The 23,687-nt window shown below is 46.3% G+C and overlaps 2 protein-coding genes across 4 annotated transcripts in view; one reads left to right on the top strand and one right to left on the bottom strand.

Moving 5' to 3' along the window:
• Window positions 1–23,687, top strand: part of TBPL2 (TATA-box binding protein like 2) — a 276,663-nt gene that overhangs the window by 160,087 nt on the left and 92,889 nt on the right. The window lies entirely within an intron of this gene.
• ARMH4 (armadillo like helical domain containing 4) overlaps window positions 18,451–23,687 on the bottom strand; it is a 58,283-nt gene continuing 53,046 nt past the window's right edge. For all 3 annotated transcript variants that reach the window (XM_081910939.1, XM_081910938.1, XM_081910937.1), the window contains 2 exons: window positions 21,544–21,678; window positions 18,451–19,886 (listed from right to left, as the gene is read on the bottom strand). In XM_081910939.1, coding sequence (XP_081767065.1) covers window positions 19,818–19,886; window positions 21,544–21,678 — 204 coding nt within the window. In that variant the 3' untranslated portion in view covers window positions 18,451–19,817. The remainder of the gene's footprint in view (window positions 19,887–21,543; window positions 21,679–23,687) is intronic.

The following is a 23,687-nucleotide window of genomic DNA, read 5'->3' as shown; positions in this document are numbered from 1 at the left end:
CTGGCAAGCGGGATGTGTCGTCACGCTTGTTCATGTTGTGAGGGTGTTTCTCTATCTCGATGGCTTCCATGATTATTCTCTTGTGGTGATGTTCCACGTTAAAGAGCAATTTGGAATCTGCAAAATTAATTTCGTGTCCTGTTTCTTTCATGTGTTGGAAAAGAGAGGAAGTTTTTTCTTCTTTTTTGACGGCATTCTTGTGTTCTGCGATACGTGCATTTATTCGTCTGTTTGTTTGTCCAATGTACGTGGCTGGGCAGACTTTGCAGGGTATTTCATAAACCCCTTGGTTTTCCAACTGGATTTTATCCTTGGGGTTTCTGAGGATATTGGCTATTTTTTGGTTGGTGCAAAAGGCTGTTTTGATATTGTGTTTATGGAGGATTTTGCTAATTTTATCTGTAGTGCCCTTGATATAAGGAAGGAGGGCCATGCCATTGTTTTCTTCTGTGTCTTGGTTTTTGGGGGGTGTTTCTTTTTGGATTAGCTTCGTAACCCTGTTTTGCTGGTATCCATTGGCAATTAACACATTTGAGAGATTCTGTAACTCAGTTGTCAAGTGGTCTTTGTCAGCCAGGCGTTTGGTTCTGGAGATGAGAGTCTTGGCTACGGAGTTTATTTGTGCAGGGTGGTGGTGTGATTGTGCATGTAAGTAGCGGTTGGTGTGTGTTTTTTCCGGTAGATAGTGTGTCCTAGGGAGCCATCAGGTTTTTTGTAGATTAGGACGTCAAGGAAGGGAAGTTGGTTGTTGGCTTCTATTTCCATAGTGAATTGTATTTTGGGGTGTAGGCTGTTGAGATGTATGAGGAAGCTATCCAGTTTTTCCTTCCCGTGTGGCCAAATTACAAAGGTGTCGTCAACATATCTGAGCCAAAGTTTGGGTTTGTGTTCTGACTTGTCTAACATAACATATCAGACAGGATCCTCACCACAACTGAAACCAAAGTACTCTCCAAAGGTTTCAACTTTGCAGTCGCCCCGAGACACATCCCCACGGAAAACATCATATGCGGAGTCGAAGCTAGCCTAACCAAAATCAACCCAGATGAAGCCAATAAAATCAGACTTGAAGTCACCAACATCCTCTGCTCCAGCAAACCACCCAGAAGCAATTTACACAAAGAAGAACAGAAAGCACTCACCAACCTGAGGAAAGACAACAACATAATCATTCTCCCAGCAGACAAAGGTAATGCCACTGTTGTGATGAACACATCGGACTACCAAGCAAAACTATCAAATCTACTCCAAGATCCTACCTACCAACCTATAAAAACAGATCCCACCACCTATCTGGAAAAAACCACCAAATCCAAAATAAAAGCCTCTCCTATCAGTGAAGAAATCCAGCTAAGAATCATCCCCAGAGAAAAATCATCCAGATGCCCCAAACTCTACGGCCTCCCCAAGATACACAAAGAAGGAACACCACTCAGACCAATAGTCAGCTCCATAGGCTCACCTCTACAAAATCTCGCTAAATTTCTCGCCAAGCAACTTCAGCCCTATGCAGAATCCATCTCTTCACACGTTCCAAACTCCTTCCAGTTCATAGAAACAATAAAGAAGCAAAACCTACATCCTAATGACCTACTTGTGAGCTTCGATGTTGTATCTCTCTTCACACAAGTGCCCATTAATGAAGCCTTGACAGCCATTCAAAACAAATACAATCCCCCCGAATACATCTTGGACCTGACCAACCACTGCCTAACCAACACGTACTTCATCCACAACGGACAAAGATACAAACAGATAGAAGGAGCACCTATGGGATCACCCCTCTCACCGGTCATCGCAAACCTGTACATGGAACACTTTGAAACCAATGCTTTAGACAAGTCAGAACACAAACCCAAACTTTGGCTCAGATATGTTGACGACACCTTTGTAATTTGGCCACACGGGAAGGAAAAACTGGATAGCTTCCTCATACATCTCAACAGCCTACACCCCAAAATACAATTCACTATGGAAATAGAAGCCAACAACCAACTTCCCTTCCTTGACGTCCTAATCTACAAAAAACCTGATGGCTCCCTAGGACACACTATCTACCGGAAAAAAACACACACCAACCGCTACTTACATGCACAATCACACCACCACCCTGCACAAATAAACTCCGTAGCCAAGACTCTCATCTCCAGAACCAAACGCCTGGCTGACAAAGACCACTTGACAACTGAGTTACAGAATCTCTCAAATGTGTTAATTGCCAATGGATACCAGCAAAACAGGGTTACGAAGCTAATCCAAAAAGAAACACCCCCCAAAAACCAAGACACAGAAGAAAACAATGGCATGGCCCTCCTTCCTTATATCAAGGGCACTACAGATAAAATTAGCAAAATCCTCCATAAACACAATATCAAAACAGCCTTTTGCACCAACCAAAAAATAGCCAATATCCTCAGAAACCCCAAGGATAAAATCCAGTTGGAAAACCAAGGGGTCTATGAAATACCCTGCAAAGTCTGCCCAGCCACGTACATTGGACAAACAAACAGACGAATAAATGCACGTATCGCAGAACACAAGAATGCCGTCAAAAAAGAAGAAAAAACTTCCTCTCTTTTCCAACACATGAAAGAAACAGGACACGAAATTAATTTTGCAGATTCCAAATTGCTCTTTAACATGGAACATCACCACAAGAGAATAATCATGGAAGCCATCGAGATAGAGAAACACCCTCACAACATGAACAAGCGTGACGACACATCCCGCTTGCCAGACATCTGGAAATTAGCCCTCCCCACAAAAACTGACACCAGATCCAGAGGCACACAGAACGCCATCACCAATCAACCACACCAGACCCAAACCCAGACCCTCTCCACAGATAAATTACAGACACCATCCAGTAGCCAAACCATGGTGGCACCTCCGGATGCTGCACCCCCCTGCAATCCCTACACAGATCTGGCTGACACAGGCCACAAAACCACAGCTCGCCCCTATACACGAAGCCAAGCCAGAGCACAACTAAGTGCAGTACAGCCATCTTCTCAGAAAAACTCTTCACAAAGTTCAAGAGGTCAAGACACAAAGACTTTAGCAACTAATCCACACCTAATGACCCACCTAAGTGGTACTCAGGATATCACTCAAGAAATCACTCAAGATATCCCTCAAGTAATTAAGGAACAAAAGAAGAAAAGGCACACTAGCCTGGGAACTTCCTCTCTGCCCAGAACATTGGAGGCTATACACCACACCCCCTCAACAGTATTTATAGGAACTCAAACACTGAGATCCTGCTCTGTTCCAGTAACAAGAAGCCGAAAGCACCAGCCTGAAGATGACGAGTGAGACCTCGTTGAAACGTCGCCTAGACACCCCAACTTTTACACGGGAAGACACCCGAGGACACCAAAACCTGCATTCCTGTACCCGTGAAAATCTACGAAAGCATATATATATTTACACACACACATATACATATATACGGTATACATATACTTACAAGCAAAAGGAAGTTCCTGTTTTGTTTGGTTCCTGTTTTGTTTTTGTAAGGTTGATGTTGCTTAAATGTTTAGTTGGGGTTGGCAATTATTTTAATTTGGGTAAAAGTGTAAACTGTTTATTATTGCTAATATTGTTGTTGTTGTTGTTGTCGTCGTCGTTTTGTAATGTTTGGTGCATTGTTGCATCGTAAGCCACCCAGAGTGACTGGGGAAACACAGCCGATGGGCGGGAAAATTAAAAAATTATTATTATTATTATTATTATTATTATTATTATTATTATTATTATTATTAAAAAGGGAAGTTATGTACCAAAATGGCAGCACTTTCTTCTCCTGGTTTCTACTGGTTTAATCACAAGGAATAGCAACTTTCTTATCTTTCCCTCCTTCCTCTTGCAAACTCAACCTTTGCGTTCCAAACTTCCCTCGCTCAGGCCTTCTTGTGTGTATTTTGAGTACCTATACATAATTCCTAGGGCACTATTTCCGCAACTGCCATTCGCTTTAACTGTTTCCAATATTGAAATTTAAGCAGCTGTAGCCCACCCTGGGACCTGATGGTGGATAATAAATTGAAGCATGATTATTGCTGCTACAAATGATAATCCAACTGGTTCAATATCCCCTGCACTGACTGGCAGCAGCTGTCCAGAGTTTCAGGCAGAGGCTATCGCCAGCCCTATCTGCAGATGATGCTGTGCTAGATTTGCTCTGACTCAACCTAAGGCATCCGCCCGTGTTTGACAGAGCCAAGCGCATCCCCTAATTGTCAGGTCTCTTGGTACCCGCTGAAGAAACCTGCTGACTAGAGACAATGTCCTCCTCACTCAGGACAATGAGACGGCAAAGCTGACAGGAAGCTAACTCAGTGTCTCTCCTTCAGCAAATGGGCCGATAGCATCAGTCGTCTTCCGTCTATCTATCCGAACGTGCGACAGGTTGCCTTGGAAAATGGGGGAGTTGATGAACAGCCCATCGTTGCTCTGGCTGGTTTCGCGGCTGCAATTTGTAATTTTTGCCCCAAAGAAATGCCTTTTTATTTATTTGCTTTGGGAGAGTCATCCGTCAATCAGGCATCATTTAATGTCCAGGGAGCCTCCGTCTCACAGGACAAATATAACCCACCAGACCTCTTTTTTCCTGGCTGCCTGGGGATGGGGGAAAAACCCAAGCCACACCCCTCTGGTTTTTTGCTTTCCTTCCTTGGAGGGTTCCCGACCCCCAATAATTTTTATTAATTTTTTCCAAATACCTTAAACACAACATAGCTTAACAATATTATTGTCCTTTAAATCTATACAGTATCTTATTCGAATTAACTGGCTTGTCTACATTGCTCTTAAGCGTGATTACTATATATACATTCTATAAATGTCTATAATTCCTTAATAAATTTTTGTATTATACTTTAGACATACATTCCTTATTATATTATGGCATTGCATCTTGTGGTCTCACTAAATGCTTACAATAAACGTTATGAGTTTTATTTCAGTCCTGTGAGTGTCTTTATTGATGTACGGTTTTCTCCAAGTATGCCATAAATCTGAACCACTCTTTTTGGATTTTCTCATTTCCTTGGAGGTTTTTAAGCAGAAGTTGGATGGGCATCTGTCATGGATGCTTTAGTTTTAGATGAGATTCCTGCGTTGTACCTTCCAGCTTGACGGTTCCATGATTCTATGAACGATGCCTCTTGAATGCTTGGAGGGAGAGAGGTGTAGAATAGAAACCCCTGACTTTTGTTTGTTTGTTGTTGTTTTGAATAATCTTTATTAAAGTTTCAAAGAAATTACAAAAATAGAAAGAAGAAAAGAGAAGAGAAAAAAGACAAAAAATACAAAATACAGAAAAAATAAAAAACAAATCAGTCTTTCCATGTCTTGTCTTTCATTTGCTTATTTCCCTGACCTCCTCACACTTCCCTTTTTTGTATTCTAGTTCAGTAGTTGTTTCAGCAAGTCCTTACCCTTTTTGCTTTTATCTTGATATTTTATCTTAATATATTGTAACTTTACATTTTCACCTGTTGACAATCCATTTTTACATACCCCTTTATAACATTATTGCTAAAACCACATAACTTCATTCCAGCATCCTTCTAACATTCCTTAATTTTACAGTGTTTCTGTAAATAGTCTTTAAATTTCTTCCAATCTTCTTCTACCGACTCTTCTCCCTGGTCTCGGATTCTGCCAGTCATTTCCGCCAGTTCCATGTAGTCCATCAACTTCATCTGCCATTCTTCCCAGGTGGGTAGATCTTGTGTCTTCCAATACTTTGCGATGAGTATTCTTGCTGCTGTTGTTGCATACATAAAGAAAGTTCTATCCTTCTTTGGCACCAATTGGCCGACCATGCCCAGGAGAAAGGCCTCTGGAGAAACCCCTGACTTTTGCATGGCTAGGCTGTAGCCTACTATGCAAAGGTAAGAGTCACTACCTGTTGAACTTCTGGCAGCTGCCGAAAACTTGAAACAAAAATTCATGCAGGCATTTTAACCGAATTTTGATTTTACAGTTTTAACTGCTGGTTTGAATTTTTGTTGTATTAAGCCACTTATACACTGCTTAGTGTATGCGGGTGGCGCTGTGGGTTAAACCACAGAGCCTAGAGCTTGCCGATCAGAAGGTCAGCAGTTTGAATCCCCGCGACAGGGTGAGCTCCCGTTGCTCGGTCCCTGCTCCTGCCAACCTAGCAGTTCAAAGCACATCAAAGTGCAAGTAGATAAATAGGTACCGCTCCGGCAGGAAGGTAAACGGCATTTCCGTGCGCTGCTCTAGTTCGCCAGAAGCGGCTTAGTCATGCTGGCCACGTGACCCGGAAGCTGTACGCCGGCTCCCTCGGCCAATAAAGCAAGATGAGCACTGCATCCCCAGAGTCGGTCACGGCTGGACCTAATGGTCAGGGGTCCCTTTACCTTTACACTGCTTAGAGATTATTTTAAGTGGTATGTTATTGTTCTTGTTGTTGTTGTTACAGTGGTACCTCGGGTTAAGTACTTAATTCGTTCTGGAGGTCCATTCTTAACCTGAAACTCTTCTTAACCTGAAGCACCACTTTAGCTAATGGGGCCTCCTGCTGCTGTCGCGCCGCCACCGCGTGATTTCTGTTCTCATCCTGAAGCAAAGTTCTTAACCCGAGGTAATATTTCTGGGTAAGCAGAGTCTGTAACCTGAAGCGTATGTAACCTGAGGTACCACTGTATTATTATTATTATTATTATTATTATTATTATTATTATTATTATTATTAGCTGCCCCACCCACCACTGGCATGTAGCCCTAAGAAAGCAGCCCACTAGGGAAGAAGGCCCCCAGGCTGAAACCCCCCAACACTTTAAAAGAAGCAAGATCTTCCCTTCTGCCAGAAGGTTCGTGCTCACTTGCCCTGATCTAGCAGAACTCTCCTTATGTTCTTATGTTAAATTGATTTTGCATAACAAATATGTCACCCTCCAAAACAAAAATCAGACTTTTTGCAATAAGGAAAGTGTCCTGGAAATGTGTGGGGTGACACTTGTTTTTCGCAACATTTTACAACCTCCCCGCAAACAAATCAACCTTGGGATCTTGTTGAAAGGCAGAGCATAAATCCCTAAATACAGTCAATAAATTATGGGGTATAACCTTTTATAGATTAGATTGTCCCTGTGTGTAGTTCCCCAGAGGAATGCCTGTGCAAAGTTTACATGGAGAATGGATTATACACGGATTATTCCTACTAATTTGTTTGTGGGGAGTTGATACGACAAAGAGCATTCTCGAGATTTGCTTGCATGGTGTTTACATCTCTTCCTGCTGATCATTCATTCATCCCACACTTTTCAGTTCATTTCCCCTTCTCTTCCCTATTTTCAAAAAGTGAAGAAGTGTGCATGCACACGAAAGCTCATACCAAGAACTAACTTAGTTGGTCTTTAAGGTGCTACTGGAAGGAAATTTTTTTTTGTTTTGACTATGGCAGACCAACACGGCTACCTATCTGTAACTTCAAAAAGTCTGTTATGTCTTTCTCCATTGGATTGGTTGCACCACTTTAATTGCAAAAGTCTGGCGATGCATCTGAAAGCACAGATAGTCTGCGTTTTGCCATTCTGGAGTGCAACCCTGGTGCTTCAGTGGGGATGTTGTTATTGTAAGCATTCTGGCAGCCCTTTGCATGAAGCATCGCAGTCCAAGGAAATATCTACAAGCACGTGAGCATCGGGCATTTGGGACATCTCTGAAAGCCAGGAGCTGGTCGGAAGCAAAGGGCCTCCGTTGTCAAAATGCCAGACACATAAAGTTGGCTTGTTTCTCCCTTTGGAGGTGAAGCGTCACCTTGCCAGCTTCCTTTTTCCATCCTGAGACAAAACCGAGGCTCTACAAGATAAGGAAATGCCAGGTGGAGATGTCAACAAATAACAGACGGCCCTTTTCTGAGTCAGTAGATTATTGCTGCTGCAAGAGCAGCAGCAACACTCTCATCAGTTTCAGAAAGGTTGCAGCAGTAAGAGCCCAATCTGCAGGTTCACAGGAAAAATGTTCTGGGGGTTTAAGACTCTTATCATCAACTGCAACAGCAACTGAGTAGCAAGGAGACTACCCTCCAAAGAGATTCTCTTGTGAAGGGGGCCCTATTCAGCCTCACCAAGGGTTGGGAGAGTTTGCTTTCTTTTTTTAAAAACTGCACAATAGATATTTTATTTTAAGCAAAGGGGACTGATTTATCTGCACCTAATGTTAAGCGTTTGCTTTCATTTGAACCCACCTCATTCCCAGTTCCCAAACCAATTCATGCATCAAAATGCAGTTGTCCCTCAAAAATTCACACTTCTCCTGGCTTCGCAGTAGAGATTTCCAAGGAAAACTGTGTATATTAAAAGAAAGTCTTGAGATATGTCTACTTCTTTGGCGATCACTCGTAGCTGAGTAAGATTGTCTTCCATAAACACGGTCTTAAAAGTGAGTCCATAAGTGACTGTGGAGGCCTATTCTGGATCCACGCGTCCTTCCACAGTGGGGACATAGGTTTCCGGGCGGGAGCTGATCATGGTGGGGGTTTGCTAAACGCGCCTTCCTCTTAGCTTGTTTCTCCCTTGCGTCCTGAGTTCAAGAGTCTTCAAAGCCCATGACACCAACTGGAGCGCTCGGAGGCAAGTGTTTCCCAGTTGTCAGTGTTTATACTACATTTTTTTTAGATTTGCCTTGAGAGAGTCTTTAAACCTCTTTTGTTGACCACCAGCATTATGCTTTCCATTTTTAAGTTCGGAATAGAGTCGTTGCTTTGGAAGACAATAATTAGGCATCCACACAACATGACCAGTCCAACAAAGTTGATGTTGAAAAACCATTGCTTCAACACCTGTGATCTTTGCTTCTTCTAGTACACTGGCATTAGTTCACCTGTCTTCCCAAGTGATGTATAAAAATTTTCAGAGACACCGTTGATTTTAATCTTTTGAGGAGTTGCAGATGGTGGTCCACATTTCACAAGCATATAGTAAGGTTGGTAGCACAATAGCTTTGTAAACAAGCATTTTTGTTTCCATGCAAATGTACATAGTGAGATATGTACATTAGGAGGACTTTTTCATGTAGACTTAAAAATAAATAAATCCAGAAACTGATGAGAACATAACATCATAAGTAGAGTCTGCTGGATCAAGCCATCCATTCCAACATTCTGTTCTCATAGGGGTTATTCAGATGCCTCTGGCAAACTAGCAAGCAGCACCGAAGGACTCCTACATGAATGTGTCAAATCCTTTTTCAAAGCCATCCAAGTTGGTGGCTGTCACTGCCTCTTGTGGCAGGGAGTTCCATAGTATAACTGTGTTTTCTTGTGAAGAAACACAGCACCAAGGGGATGCCCAGTTATCCTCTCTTCCTTCCATCACTGTTAGGATATTGACGTTCCGTTCCACCTAAACAGACGTGTGGAGCTGTCGTTTGTCACATGTCTGTTTACAGTCCAGCACAGCTTGCTGGGAACTTCCGTTTGTGTATAGCTTTTGCCTTATGCCTTCTTGCTTGGACATGAAGGAGAGCAGACATGTTTTCTTTGTCCTGATCTATGCTGAATAAACTGCTTGTAAATATGCTTGACATATGCCTCTGTCCACCCTTCCGCCGCGAAGAGTTTGTTATCTCTACTGACTTGTGTGCTCAGCTTCTGAAGAGTTCTGAAGCTCTGAGTCGCTGATTGATGCAGAACCGAGGACTGGAATTCGACCAGCCAGTGGGCTGGAACCAGATGGGGGCCTGCTAATTGCCCCCGTTCCCTCGGACGCATCGCAACAGTCACTGCTCAAATGAGGCTTGGCAAGCTTTGGGAGTGATAAGGGGTGTGCCTATACCCCTGGGGGTCAACGCTCTTGGCGTGCCACCTTGAAAACAGCGAGCCTCCGCCTTCCATCGATCAGTGGACTTCTTCAGTTTTGGATTCCCTGCATTGCAGTCTCTTCCCATCTCTCTTTCGCTCCTCTGCGCTCCTTCCTTGGCCAACAGCCAGCCCTTTTCACCTCTGCAAAGCATTCAATCCTCTCCCCCGATCGGATTCTCAAATCCCTTTATCTCTTCTGCCTCCCTCAGAGCCAGAGGGATTTAAGTAGCTAAATGAGCAGCCTCACTTCATTTGATTAAGACTGTCTTGCCAGTGAAGAGTTGCATTTAAGGGGGGGGGACTGCCTTAATTCCCTGTAAGAGAGAGAAACTACTTTCTTGCAGCTGTGATGGCCTGGGATTCGGACTCGGAGGCTGAACCTGAGGGATCCCAGCCTGCACAGGATTCCCCGCCTCCAGAACCAGCTGAGCTGGGGCTGGGGCTTGAGCCTGAAGGGTCAAAAGTTATAGCCAAATAACCAGAAAAAGGAAGCACAACTCGCTTAGGCTGATATGCAGTAGTTTTCCTTCATTTGAATGTAGCCAATGAGCATGAGTGTTTAGAGAGCCAATCAGGTGTTATGAGCCATCAAACCTCACAAATACACTTTTCCCACAAGGTTTCCACAGTTCTGGCCACTAGTGTATCTGCTTTCTTCGTGCCATGTATAATTTTATAAACTTCTACAACGATGCCTCTCACTCACCTTTTCTCTAAACTAAAAAGCCCGAAACGCTGCAACATTTCCTCGCTGGAATCATATAGAATTGTAGAGTTGGAAGGGACCCCACGGATCCTCTAGTCCAGGGATCAGCAACCTTTTTCAGCAGGGGGCCGGTCCACTGTCCCTCAGACCTTGTGGGGGGCCGGACTATATTTTGAAAAAAAATATGAACAAATTACTATGCCCCACAAATAACCCAGAGATGCATTTTAAATAAAAGCACACATTCTACTCATGTAAAAACATGGTGATTCCTGGACCGTCCGCGGGCCGGGTTGAGAAGGCGATTGGGCTGCATGTGGCCCCCGGGCCTTAGATTGCCTGCCCCTGCTCTAGTCCAGCCCTCTGCAATGCAGGAATCTCAGCTAAAGCATCCCTGAGAGATGGCCATCCAACCTCTGCTTAAAAACCTTCAAAGAAAGAGAGTCCACAACCTCTCGTGGGAGTCTGTTCCACTGCCAAACAGCTCTTGATGCCCGAAAGTTTTTCTGAAAGTTCAACCGGAACCTCGTTTCTTGCAACTTGAAGCCATGGGTTTGAGTCCTCCCCTCCGGAGCTGGAGAAAACAAGCTTGCTCCATCTTCCGTGCGACAGCCCTTGAGATATTTGAAGGTGCCTCTCCTGTCTCCTCTCAGTCTCCTTTTTTCCAGGCTAAACATACCCAGCTCCTTCAACCGTTTCTCATCAGGCTTCAATTCCAGGTCAAGGATGGATAGCTGTTTCATCCTACTAGATTCTGGTCCAGCTCCCATCATCCCTGCCAGTGGCCATGCTCAGTGGGACGATGGGAGCTGGATTTGAACAGCCTTCAGAGGGGCACAGTTTTCTCATCCTTGTTAGAAAACGTATTCCACTTTGGTTTGTGGGTTCCAGCGTCGTTCCCTCACTGAGGGGAGGGACATCTGAAAAGGCCCCTTTAAAAAATATATTTTTTTAAATGTGCCTGGAGAGAAAGATGTTCCCCTCCGCCTGGCTGTTTCCTCCCCACCCCACCTCAGTAGGTTTTCATGCCTGCCTTGTCTCTGTCCCACAGGATGACGGACAGGTTGGAAGCTGCTGCTCAGGGCTTGCAAAATGGAAAGAGCAAGGAGGTCTCTGGGGAGGAAACCTCACTAGAGCCCAACTTGCTTTCTGCCAGATTCTCAAGGGGAACAAAAAACAAAAGGCAGCTGCAAGGAGGGGCAGGAGGAGTCAGTGGCCATGAGCCTTGTCTCTAGGTATTATATTTTAAGGCTGCTGTTTCTTCAAAGGTCAACCAACCAACCTGGGTGAGGTCTACAAACACAGGGAAGAAGAAATAGTCGCAATCAGGGCAGAATTCATCATGCGAAAGGCTGGACTGGGTGAATCCCAAACCAGAATTAAGATTTCCAGAAGAAATATCAACAACCTCAGATATGCAGATGACACAAGCGTGATGGCAGAAAGTGAGGAGGAATTAAGAAGAGTTTGGATTTGATATCCCACCTTTCACTCCCTTTAAGGAGTCTCAAAGCGGCTAACATTCTCCTTTCCCTTCCTCCCCCACAACAAACACTCTGTGAGGTGAGTGAGGCTGAGCCCAAGGTCACCCAGCAGCTGCATGTGGAGGAGTGGAGACTCGAACCCGGTTCGCCAGATTACGAGACTACGGCTCTTAACCACTACACCACACTGGCTCTCGCAAATTAAATTAAAGGACCTTTTAATGAAGGTGAAAGAGTAGAGCACAAAATATGGTCTGAAGCTCAACATCAAAAAAACGAAGATCCATTCAAACAAGAACCTAGGAAACTGCCTTAACCACCTTCCGCACCATTGCAAAGGCTCCCAGGGGCTCCCAGTCCTTTGCTAACCTGGCGGTTGTGCCTCGCTGGCTTTTGGGGTGCCCCATACCAAATCAGATGGTGACAGCAGTCACGAAATTAAAAGACGCCTGCTTCTTGGGAGAAAAGCAATGACAAACCTAGACAGCATCATAAAAAGCAGAGACATCACCTTGCCATAAAAGGTCCGTATAGTTCAAGCTATAGTTTTCCCAGTAGTGATATATGGAAGTGAGAGCTGGACCATAAAGAAGACTGATCGCCGAAGAATTGATGCTTTTGAATTCTGGTGCTGGAGGAGACTCTGGAGAGTCCCATGGACTGCAAGAAGATCAAACCTCTCCATTCTGAAGGAAATCAGCCCTGAGTGCTCACTGGAAGGACAGATCCTGAAGCTGAGGCTCCAAGACTTTGGCCACCTCATGAGAAGAGAAGACTCCCTGGAAAAGACCCTGATGTTGGGAAAGATGGAGGGCACAAGGAGAAGGGGACGACAGAGGATGAGATGGTTGGACAGTGTTCTCGAAGCTACCAGCATGAGTTTGACCAAACTGCGGGAGTCAGTGGAAGACAGGAGTGCCTGGCGTGCTCTGGTCCATGGGGTCATGAAGAGTCGGACACGACTAAATGATTAAACAACAACAACAACAACAACTGTACGGGGGGGGGGGGGTATTCCCTCTTCCATAACACCAGAACTCCTAGACACCCTGTGAAGCAGAGTCTGGAAAGATTCAGGTATGGATAAAAGGAAGTCCTTCTTCACACTGAAACTTGCAGTGACGGTCACCAAATTGGATGGCTTTTAAAATGGTTTATACAAATTCGCAGGAACTTCCTGCATTGGAAGATTGGCAGATAAAGATGGTAGAATATGTGGAGATGGCAAAGCTGATGGGGAAGATCCGGAATCGGCGAGACGAACAGTTTCAAAAGGACTGGAGCAAATTTATATTCTAAATGAAAGAAAATTGTGAACATTTGAAAACGTTTGTAGGTTTGAATAGAAATGCTTTGTAACGTGAAAATAAGGAACTGATTTACATATAAGGAGGTAATTTTTATTTTAAAAAGTGGTTATAGAAATGCGAGAATTTAGTAAAAGATGTTTGGAAGTCAGAAAGATGGAGGGAAGGAAGAAGAAGAAGAGTTTGGATTTGATATCCCACTTTATCACTACCCTAAGGAGTCTCAAAGCGGCTAACATTTTCCTTTCCCTTCCTCTCCCACCACAAACACTCTGTGAGGTGAGTGGGGCTGAGAGACGTCAGAGAAGTGTGACTGGCCCAAGGTCACCCAGCAGCTGCATGTGGAGGAGCGGAGACACGAACCCAGTTCACCAGATTACGAGTTCACTGCACCACACTGGCTCTGTCTGAGCAATGCTTCATGTTATAGATTTGTGTAATGAGATGTAATTAAATATGGAAAACTCAATATGGAAACCACAGGAGGGGAGAGTTGCTCTTCTGCTCGAATCCTACTTGCAGATCTCTCACAGGAATCTGGTTGGTCACTGTGAGAACAGGATGCTGAATTAGACGGATCCAGCCGGCTCTTGGTGTCTTCTTAGGAGCCCAACATCTGTAGAGTCACCATTTCCATATCGCTCAGGAGGAGCAGGTGGTTTCCTTCACAACAGAAATGAGGAAATCTCATTTTTGCCCTTCAGGTGTTAGTTGGACTACAACTCCCATCATCCCTGGCTGCCTATTGAGTCTGATAGGATCTGGAGTCCAAACAACATCTCTAGAGCAGTGTTTCCCAAACGTGAGTCTCCAGCTGCTTTTGGACTACAATCCCCATCATCCTTGACCACTGGTCTTGCTAGCTAGGGATGATGGGAATTGTAGTCCAAAAAAAAGTTGGAGACCCAAGTATGGGAAACACTGATCCTATGGGTCTCAGGTTCCCTAGCCCTGCATTTGAAAGCTTCCAGGGCCTGGTCAGAGAAATGGAAGTATTCCCAGGAACAGAAACCACCTAGTCAATTTTCCACACCCTCTTCCTGCTCACTGGGGCAGATTGTTCCTTGTTGTTTTGTGTTCACATAGCTGGCTGTAGCCAGACCAGCTCACGTAGCCTCCTTAAACTGCGCCTTCCAAGTAGCGTTCCCCTCGGTGTCCATTTCCACACGTGATATTGTGATAGGAATTTTATGGTCTTAGATATACAGTAATGTTCATAACCGCACGTACATAGATCAGCACAGGAAGACCGACCTGAAGCCATTTTGATTCCTAAACTGAGCAAATGTTTTCTCTGCAAGGTCAAAGTGGAAAAGCCTCCCCATTGTCTTTTCCTTCACAAATCCTGTCGTAAGAGTATGTCTGTGTTTGAATAGGGTGAGCCTGTGACCTGGCCCAGGAACTAAGTATTTATCATTACAAAAGACTGGCCAGGCTCCCCAGGCAATCCAATCAAGTAACCTGCCAGACAGGAGAAAAACATTAAAAATTCTGTTTTAGACCGCCTTTTCTGTGATGTAGATATCTGAGGGGTGGTCTTAGGTTACACCCCTCCTGTGATGTAGGTATGATGTTTCTGGGGGTGGTCTTGATCTACAGGGTGGCAATTTCAAATGTCTTTATAAGGCCTTGCATGCCATTTTTCTGGGTCCCTCCTCTCTCCTGCGGGTGAGGGACGCACCCTGTTGCTACAGTTCAATAAAGGCCAAGCCTACAGGCTGCTGTTTTGCCCCAAGTAATCCTGGTTGGTGTCTTTGTTTTTGTCCAAGGGAGCCCTCGGATTTTTCTGTTAAATCCATTTATTGTGGTGCCGCTGCTTCGTGTCTCTCAGAAAGCCCTTTCCATTTGCCAAGTCCTTGTCAAGCTTTATTGTTTGCCCTCACAACAACCCTGTGAGGTAGGTCACCAAAATCCCCGGCGCAGAGGTGGGGAAACGGGCAGAAGTGACACGTCCCGAGGCGATGGGTCTCGGACCTTGGACCTCACCACCCCATGCTGGTTCAATCCTTCCTCCACTGCAGTAGGCATTGCATAATTCAAATGTAAAGTCTACACTAGCTGGAATATACATTTGCCATGAACTTTCTTTTTCTTTTCTTTTGCCTTTCCACATTAAAAATATTCAGAGGCATCCCATTCCAGACGAGGGGACGGTTCAGATATCAGTGGGCATTAGTGATTTCCTAGATCAGGGTTTCTCAAACTTGGGAAACTCCAGCTATTTTTGGACTTCAACTCCCATCATCCCTAGCTAGCAGGACCAGTGGTCAGGGATGATGGGAACTGTAGCCCAAAACCAGCTGGAGACCCAAGTTTGGGAAAGCCTAGATGGTCTGAGCTGCAGGAGAAACAGTCGCTCAACGGCAGAACATCTCCTTTGGCAGGTCAGTGTGGACAATACTAAGCCAATGATCTGGTTCAAGATAAGGCAGCTTCTGTTCCAATTTAAATCAGCCCTTCCCTCAGAACCTTGAGGACTGGACACTTACTATTCATTTTAAAGGAAGTGCCGTTGCTCAGCAGTAGCGCTTCTGATTTGTGTGCATGAGGTCCCAGGTAGGGCTAGAGAAACCCCAAAGAGCCTCTGCCAGTCTGTGTGGGCATTATAAAGCTGGATAGGCCATCCTGGTCATTTCGCACCATAGGGCGCACCGGACGATAGGGTGCACCTAGCTTTTAGGGGGGGAAATAAAAAAAACGACCCCGACCCCAGCCCCCCAGAACAGGCTGCTATCTGTAAGCCTTCGGAGCCCAAAGGCTTGCGGATAGCTGCCTGAAGCCCGGGGAGCGCAGCGGGAGTTGGTGCTGCGCTCCCCAGGCTTCAGGCTGCAGGCTGCTATCCGCAAGCCTTCGGAGCCCAGCAGGAACTCCCGTCGTGCTCAGAAGGCTTGTGGATAGCTGCCTGAAGCCTGGAGAGCAAGAGGGGTCAGTGAGCATCGACCCCTCTCGCTCTCCAAGCTTCAGCGAAAGCCTACATTCACTCCATAGGACGCACACACATTTCCCCTTCATTTTTGGAGGGGAGAAAGTGTGTCCTATACAGCGAAAAGTACGGTAGCTTTCTAAGCCATTCCTGGGCCAGCCTGCCGATTCTGCTCTAACCACCTTCAGCTAAATGACCGGTTAACAGGTGATGGGAAAGACCTTTCTCCTTCTACCTGAGACCCTGAAGAGCAGCTGCCAGTTGAGGAAGACAAGAGCTCCCCAACCTAGTACCTCTCCTCCAGCTGTGCTGACTGGGGTTGATGGGAGTTGTAGTCCAAAACAGTCGGAAGGGAGCACCAGGCTGGGATAGACAATGCTGAGCTGTGTGGGGTAAACAACCTAGTCCTAAGCTTCCCATCAGCAGAGGTTGGTCCATTAGGGCAAACTGGGCAATGCCCCACTTACCTCGGCCCGCCGAGATGTTGCTGGACTGCAACTCCTCAGCTAAGCCGGCTGGGCGCGATGGGAGTTGTAGTCCAACAGCACCCACCAATCCCGACTGATGCACGACCGCCACACCCCTGCAAAGTAGCCACTTAGCTTCACCCTGGCCTCGCCATCTGCCGTCATGGCTGGGAAGCTGCTCTCGGCATGTGTAGTCCACCTCCCTTGCACCTTTTTTTAGCGCAGCTCTACGAATTACTCACTATGGACTAGAAGACCGAAAGCCAGCTCCGATCCACTTCCGTCTTGCTTTTGAAACCGCTTCCCCTCCGCTACGTTATGGTTTCCTGGGGCCTTGTTTGGGCTCACGCTCATTCAGCTGAACTGCTTCTCTCCAGAAAGCAACCTAGAACACACATTCCCCTTCCCCTACCACCCCAAAAGCCGCTTGCTGACTGCTGCTTCTCAGGTGGTCGGGGGCCCTGGATGACCTTTCACAGGCTGAAGGTATCAGCCGTTTGCAGATGTCCTCCTCCAGTCCACTTCGATGGAGCCGTAAAGGAGAACCCATGAAATAACAGGACAGAGATGAGCATAGTCTTGGTAATGTTCCAAGTGATCGCGAACACATGTGGGGTGTATTTACACCAGGCAAAGTGCCGTGGATTTAAGCTCCAGGTGTAAGAAAAGACCTGATACTATTTCTGCAGAACCTGTCTCCAGCATCTTAGAGCTGCCCAGTCAGCATAAAAGGAGAGCTTTTTCTCCACTGAGAAGACATCTTCTCACCCTCTGCGCTGACCGGAGACAAGCAAAGGGAAAGGACGTGAGTCGGCCACTGAGGATGGGCTCCTGGGGGTCAATCTGGAGAAGGACCGAGAAAGAATGATTCTGCATGCTGCAAAACTAAGCATTTAGGAGCACGGAAAACATAAGGTGCTCCAGCTTCAGAAAAACAACAACACCGCGTGCTTGGAAGTTCTGCTACGTGGAACGGAGCTTCACGGAAAACGCAACGTCAGTTTCTCTAAGATATTATTGGAGCCGTCCAAAATATTTACGTGCACAGAAAATAGCAGATCTGGCTGAAAGTCAACACAACGGAGATCTGCATTGATCGCTGCAATGCATCTCTATTTATTTTTATTCTTGTATCATTATAATATTATGGTATATTCTTAGAAGGTTGCATAATCTCAGAAGAGGTGAGTGGCTGTGACTATCACAAAGGGAACTCTGCACTTCCGAATTTGACGCTACACAACTGCAGGTGACGGGCCGCAGAAGCCTTTGGGCAACAGTTCCCAAGCCAACGGGCGGCATACCGGTAACGAGCTGGGCTGCCTTGCTAGAAGCATCCGCCACAGGGGGAAGGGGGGGTCCCATGACAGCATTGATCCCAGCACCGTCATCATCAGGGTTGTGACCTCAGGGCCAAGCGAGACGTGGCGTTTGTCGTGCACTTTGACACCACACTGCTGTCATGGCTAAAGAAAACTAAACAGCTGGCAAAGGAAGGGCCTTGATGCACTGGGAGCATGTGGGGGGGCGCAAAGGGACCCCACACACCGTGGTTCCAAAAAGAATCAGAACCCCATGCGCTTGCTATTCACAACGGGAGGAAAATCCCAGCGCTATCTCTCTAAGAAAAGAGGCACCGGAACTCACCGCAAATGTCTCTTGTTCTCTTATAATGGCAATGGCGACACATGAGAGGTGCCAGAACTGAGCTCTGGCAAGTTCCAGCTGGGAAAAAAAGCCCTGGAAAAACCCCACGTAGCAATGGGTTGTCTGTGCCTTTAAATAAGCAGCTCTGCAATGTAGGCTGGCATGCTTAGAAGGCTGAACCTTAGGATACGTTGGAAGCACAAGAGGTCAGTAGGAGCACAAGCAGCGGAGGGAATGCTTGACCCTTCCCCTTCCTCACGTTTGTCCACTCAAAATCATCATAACACACACACCCTGCTGTTTTTCCCTTGTCCAGGAAAAAGATGCAGGGGTCCTGTATCTTTTCCTCCACGGGTGAAAAAGCAGCTGGAGGGAGGGAAGGGGGAAAAAACCAGAGGAAAGGAAACGGGTTAAGCATTTTCCCCTGCCATTCTCTGCTCCCAGCTTGCCAGATTTGGGGGAGGAGCATAGCTCGGCGGCAGAAAATCTGCTTTGTATGCAGCAAGTCCCAGGTTCAAGACCTGCTGCCAGCCAGTGGAGACAGCATCAATCGGTCCTTTGTTCAGATCCTTGAGGACTAGGACCTTAGCGTTATTTTTAAGGGATCTGTGGACGAGAACCTGTTTTGCCTGCAATAGATCCCAGAACACAAGTTCTGGGATGGGGAAAGCCGCCTATCTGAAACCCTGGAGAGCTGTTTCCCTATCTCATAACTGCAGCCTCCGAAACTGCTTTGCAGTTTACAGAAATGGGGGGCCCTCCGTGTGTCTCCCACATAAACGTCTACTTTGGGCCTTCGGTGTATCTTAATCTACATATCACTCTGTCGTACTCTACCTAGTTCCTACCTGGACAAATGGGGGCGGGATCTACTTTGGGGCGGCCCTTCATCAATTAAACAGAGCAGCTAATTTTGGAAACTGCGAACTCCAGCTCAGGTAACGCAACGTATTCAGAAGTCGCTCCCCAGTGAGAGAAAGAGAGAGAGAGGAGTTATCTGGGTTGAAGCTTGCCCCCTCCAGGGTTCTCACACCAGAAGGACGGCAGCACGACTGCCAGCAGATGGAATAAAAACACCCAACAAACGTCCTTTGTCTTTTGGGTCCACGCCTTTGCCTGCTGAGCATTCGGAACGACGTGCCGGGTGTGGAAAATGAACGTGTGCGACCGTACAGAGATACATATATTTTAAAAATAACAATATTTGTGTGTTACACTGTGGCTGCAGCATGCTGTTATCGGTGTGTGTGTGTGTTTTCCTCTTATAGGGGCAGGTTGTGTAAAAGCACCGCTGCCCCGTGAGCGAGAGGAAGGTGGCCGGCCTCTGTGGCGGCGCAGCAGAAACGCTTGCGCACCTCCCTTGGCGACAAGAAAGAAGGGAAATAGAGGGGGGAGAAGGAAATAAAAGTCCCGGGAGGGCAGGAAACGAGACGCCGCAGCCTGGTTCAGAATTCATCTTCAGAGCTGTCCGCTAGAAGCATAACTCGGTCTTGCATGCTGTTGAATTCTCTCTGCTGTGTGTGTGTGGGGGAGAGAGAGAGAGGGGGGGGGGAGACATCAGCGACAAGGAATGAAACCTTCTTTCATTTGCTTGTTCCCCAAACTCCCTGCCTGGTACAGTGGTACCTCGCAAGACGAATGCCTCGTAAGACGAAAAACTCGCAAGACGAAAGAGTTTTTCGTTTTTTTAATTGCTTCGCAAGACGAATTTCCCTATGGGCTTGCTTCGCAAGACGAAAACGTCTTGCAAGTTTGTTTCCAAGGCCTTGCATGCAGACCTCGTCCAGCAATCCGTGCTTCGCAAGACGAAAAATTCGCAAGACGAAAAAACTCGCAGAACGAATTAATTTCGTCTTGCGAGGTACCACTGTACGTTGGCACATTTAAAAGGGGTGGGTAGGTCAGAAACTGGGCTTAGGATCGGGCAGGACTGCTAGAGTGCCAAAGAAGATGGACGTTGGTCCTTCGGGGAAATTTCTGATGAAACCTGAAGCAGGAGTCCCAGCTTGCCCCGTGACTTGGGTGCCATGCAGCGTGCATGGCCCTGGCACAGAAATCTGTGGGTGCCCGGCCCCTTCATGGGGAATTTTGTGGGCGCTCGGGCACTCAGGGCTCCAGGGAGTTGGCACCTATGGCCTGAAGGTTACACTGGTTGCAACCATAAAACATCTCTAGCCATTTCCTGTCCTAAGAAGACTTCCCAGCCTATCTTTCCTTGACAGCCTACATTTTCACTTAACTTTGCTGCAACTCCTTGGTTTATATTCCCCGCCATTCCCAACCCCCTTTCCCCTTTTTAATCTGGTGTTCATAACATTTATTCTGCTCTTTTTGAACTATTTTTTCCAGTAATTCCCACTTACTTACTATTATTTTCTCATCCATATTCCTCATTGCAGCCGTCATATTGGCTCATTCTATAAATTCTATTAGTTAAAGTCTATTAGTCTTCCAAAGCAACTACTCTATTCCGAACTTAAAAATGGAAAGTGTAATACTGGTGGTCAACAAAAGAGGTTTAAAGACTGTCTCAACGCAAATCTTAAAAAAATGTAGTATAAACACCGACAACTGGGAAACACTGGCCTGTGAGCGCTCCAGTTGGAGAACAGCCTTTACCAAAGGTGTCGTGGGCTTTGAAGACACTCAAGCTCAGGACGCCAGGGAGAAATGTGCTAAGAGGAAGGCACGCTTGGCAAATCCACACCGTGATCAACTCCCGCCCGGAAACCAATGTCCCCACTGTGGAAGGACATGTGGATCCAGAACTGGCCTCCACAGTCACTTATGGACTTGTTGTTAAAACCGTGTTTATGGAAGACAATCTTACTCTGCTACGAGGGATTGCCAAAGAAGAAGAAGTAGAAAATTCTATTAGTTTAAACAGCCACTGATGGTTTGTTGGTGTTGCCCAGGCTTCCTCAACCTCGGCCCTCCAGATGTTTTTGGCCTACAACTCCCATGATCCCTAGCTAGCAGAACCAGTGGTCAGGGATAATGGGAATTGTAGTCTCAAAACATCTGAAGGGCCGAGTTCGAGGAGGCCTGGTGTTGCCCTTTCCGGTCTGAATGGCAAAGCGGCACTTTCCACGAGCCAAAATTGTCCGGGGCCTCAGAGAATCACAAAGGCTGAGCAGCTCGGGGGGGGGGGGAGGTGTTTTGGGAGCCTACCTTTCGCTTATGTCTCTTGAAGCCGTTCCTTCGCCGGCGGTTCATGATCTTTATGCTGTAGAGAGCGCCCAAGATGAAAAGGGCCCCCGCGATGCCAACCCCGACGGGCACCAGCATTCCAGACATGTAACCAGCCTGCAGAAGATGGGAGGGAAAAGAGGCCACTTCAGTATTATAGGAATTCTAAGGTCTTTTATATATATATAATAATTTATAATAATTTATTATTTGTACCCCGCCCATCTGGCTGGGTTTCCCTAGCCACTCTGGGCGGCTTCCACAAGATCAAAAATACACTAATATGTCATATATATATGTTCACAAATGTACAATGCAAACACATACATAAGTATACAGTCATACTCAGGTTAGTAGCTTTGGGATAAGTATTTTCGGGTTGCGCCCTGTGGCGACCCAGAAGTAACAAAGCACGTTACTTCTGGGTTTCGCCGCTTGCGCATGCGCAGACGGCCAAAATGCTGTCACGCACATGCGTGGAGGCAGGTCACGTTCGCATCCAGAGGTACCACTGTATAAACCACGGGTATGAAATAGTACAGGAGAACAATCCTGAAGCCATTTTGACTCAATAGCACTCTCCCCTGCTGCTGTTTCCAGCAAAAGGGGCTGCTGCCTCTGAAAGTGTTGAATGGGATTGTGGATGTTCAAGCAAGAATGGGGAACGAAAATGGCAAGTCTAGGAAAGAATGTGAGCACATGGGAACGCTACTCAGACTAGGTAGCTGTTTTGGTGGTGGTGGTGAAACCAGGAGTAGTCAGGAGATCAGTAACACGCCAAGAGGATGGGATATGAGGGACAACCAAGATTGGAGATCTGGGGGAACACCCAAAGTTGCTCCCGCAGGTGATCTCTGTAACTGAGCTGCTCTGGCAGAACCATCTCCTTAGCACAATGTTGAAACACTCCCATAAATACCCCACAATCAATACTGGTTCAAACACAACAGATGGTGTGTTGCCAAAATGAAGTGCAAATCAGCCCTTAGTTTGGGGGTGGGGAAACTGTGGTCCTCCAGGTGTTGATGGACTCCAAATCCCAGAATTCCCAGCTGTTGGCAGTGGCTGATGGGACTTGGGGCCTTAACAGCAGTAGAAGGACCACAAACGTTCTCCATTTTGGCTAGCGGTGATCAGCATGGGTCTCTTTCGGATTACTCCGATCAGTTGTGATCAGCATGGGGAGCAGCTGACTTGAGGACCAGCACGGTCAAAATTCTCTGGTTCTCAGAGAGGAGGATCAAATTCTGAGACTCTCAGCAAACGGTGTCAGTGCTTCCAATTTTCTGCAAACAGCAGAAGGTTGTCACCACCATCCTTCAAACCTATGTCAGGATCTGGTCTCCAAGCAAAAAGCACACCAAGAACTTGGGCCAATGTAAGTTTCAATAGCTGATGAAGGTGAATACATTGAAAATGGGCCCTGTCCTGGTTTCTGATCCATAATTGACTTCCGACTTCTGCTCAATGATTGAAACTAAGACCTCCATGTCAAATCTTACTATGGACTAACATGAACTTATCTTTACTCATAAACTCTTATCTCTATTTCTGTAATGAATTATGTTGTTGTTGTTTAGTCGTTTAGTCGTGTCCAACTCTTCGTGACCCCATGGACCAGAGCACGCCAGGCACTCCTGTCTTCCACTGCCTCCCGCAGTTTCGTCAAACTCATGCTGGTCGCTTCGAGAACACTGTCCAACCATCCCGTCCTCTGTTGTCCCCTTCTCCTTGTGTCCTCCATCTTTCCCAACATCAGGGTCTTTTCCAGGGATCTGTCCTTCCAGTGAGCACTCAGGGCTGATTTCCTTCAGAATGGATAGGTTGGATCATCTAGCAGTCCATGGGACTCTCAAGAAGTCTCCTCCAGCACCATAATTCAAAAGGATAAATTATTCGGTGATCAGCCTTCTTTATGGTCCAGCTCTCACCTCCATACATCACTACTGGGGAAACCATAGCTTTAACTATACGGACCTTTGTTGGCAAGGTGATGTCTCTGCTTTTAAAGAAGCTGTCTAGGTTTGTCACTGCTTTTCTTCAAAGAAGCAGGCGTCTTTTAATTTTGTGACTGCTGTCACCATCTGCAGTGATCATGGAGCCCAAGAAAGTAAAATCTGTCACTG

Source organism: Podarcis melisellensis (genome assembly GCF_964234715.1).
Source record: "Podarcis melisellensis genome assembly, chromosome: 1".
Taxonomy (NCBI): domain Eukaryota; kingdom Metazoa; phylum Chordata; class Lepidosauria; order Squamata; family Lacertidae; genus Podarcis; species Podarcis melisellensis.
Note: the sequence above shows the minus strand (reverse complement) of the source record. Positions and strands in the feature narration are given on the sequence as shown.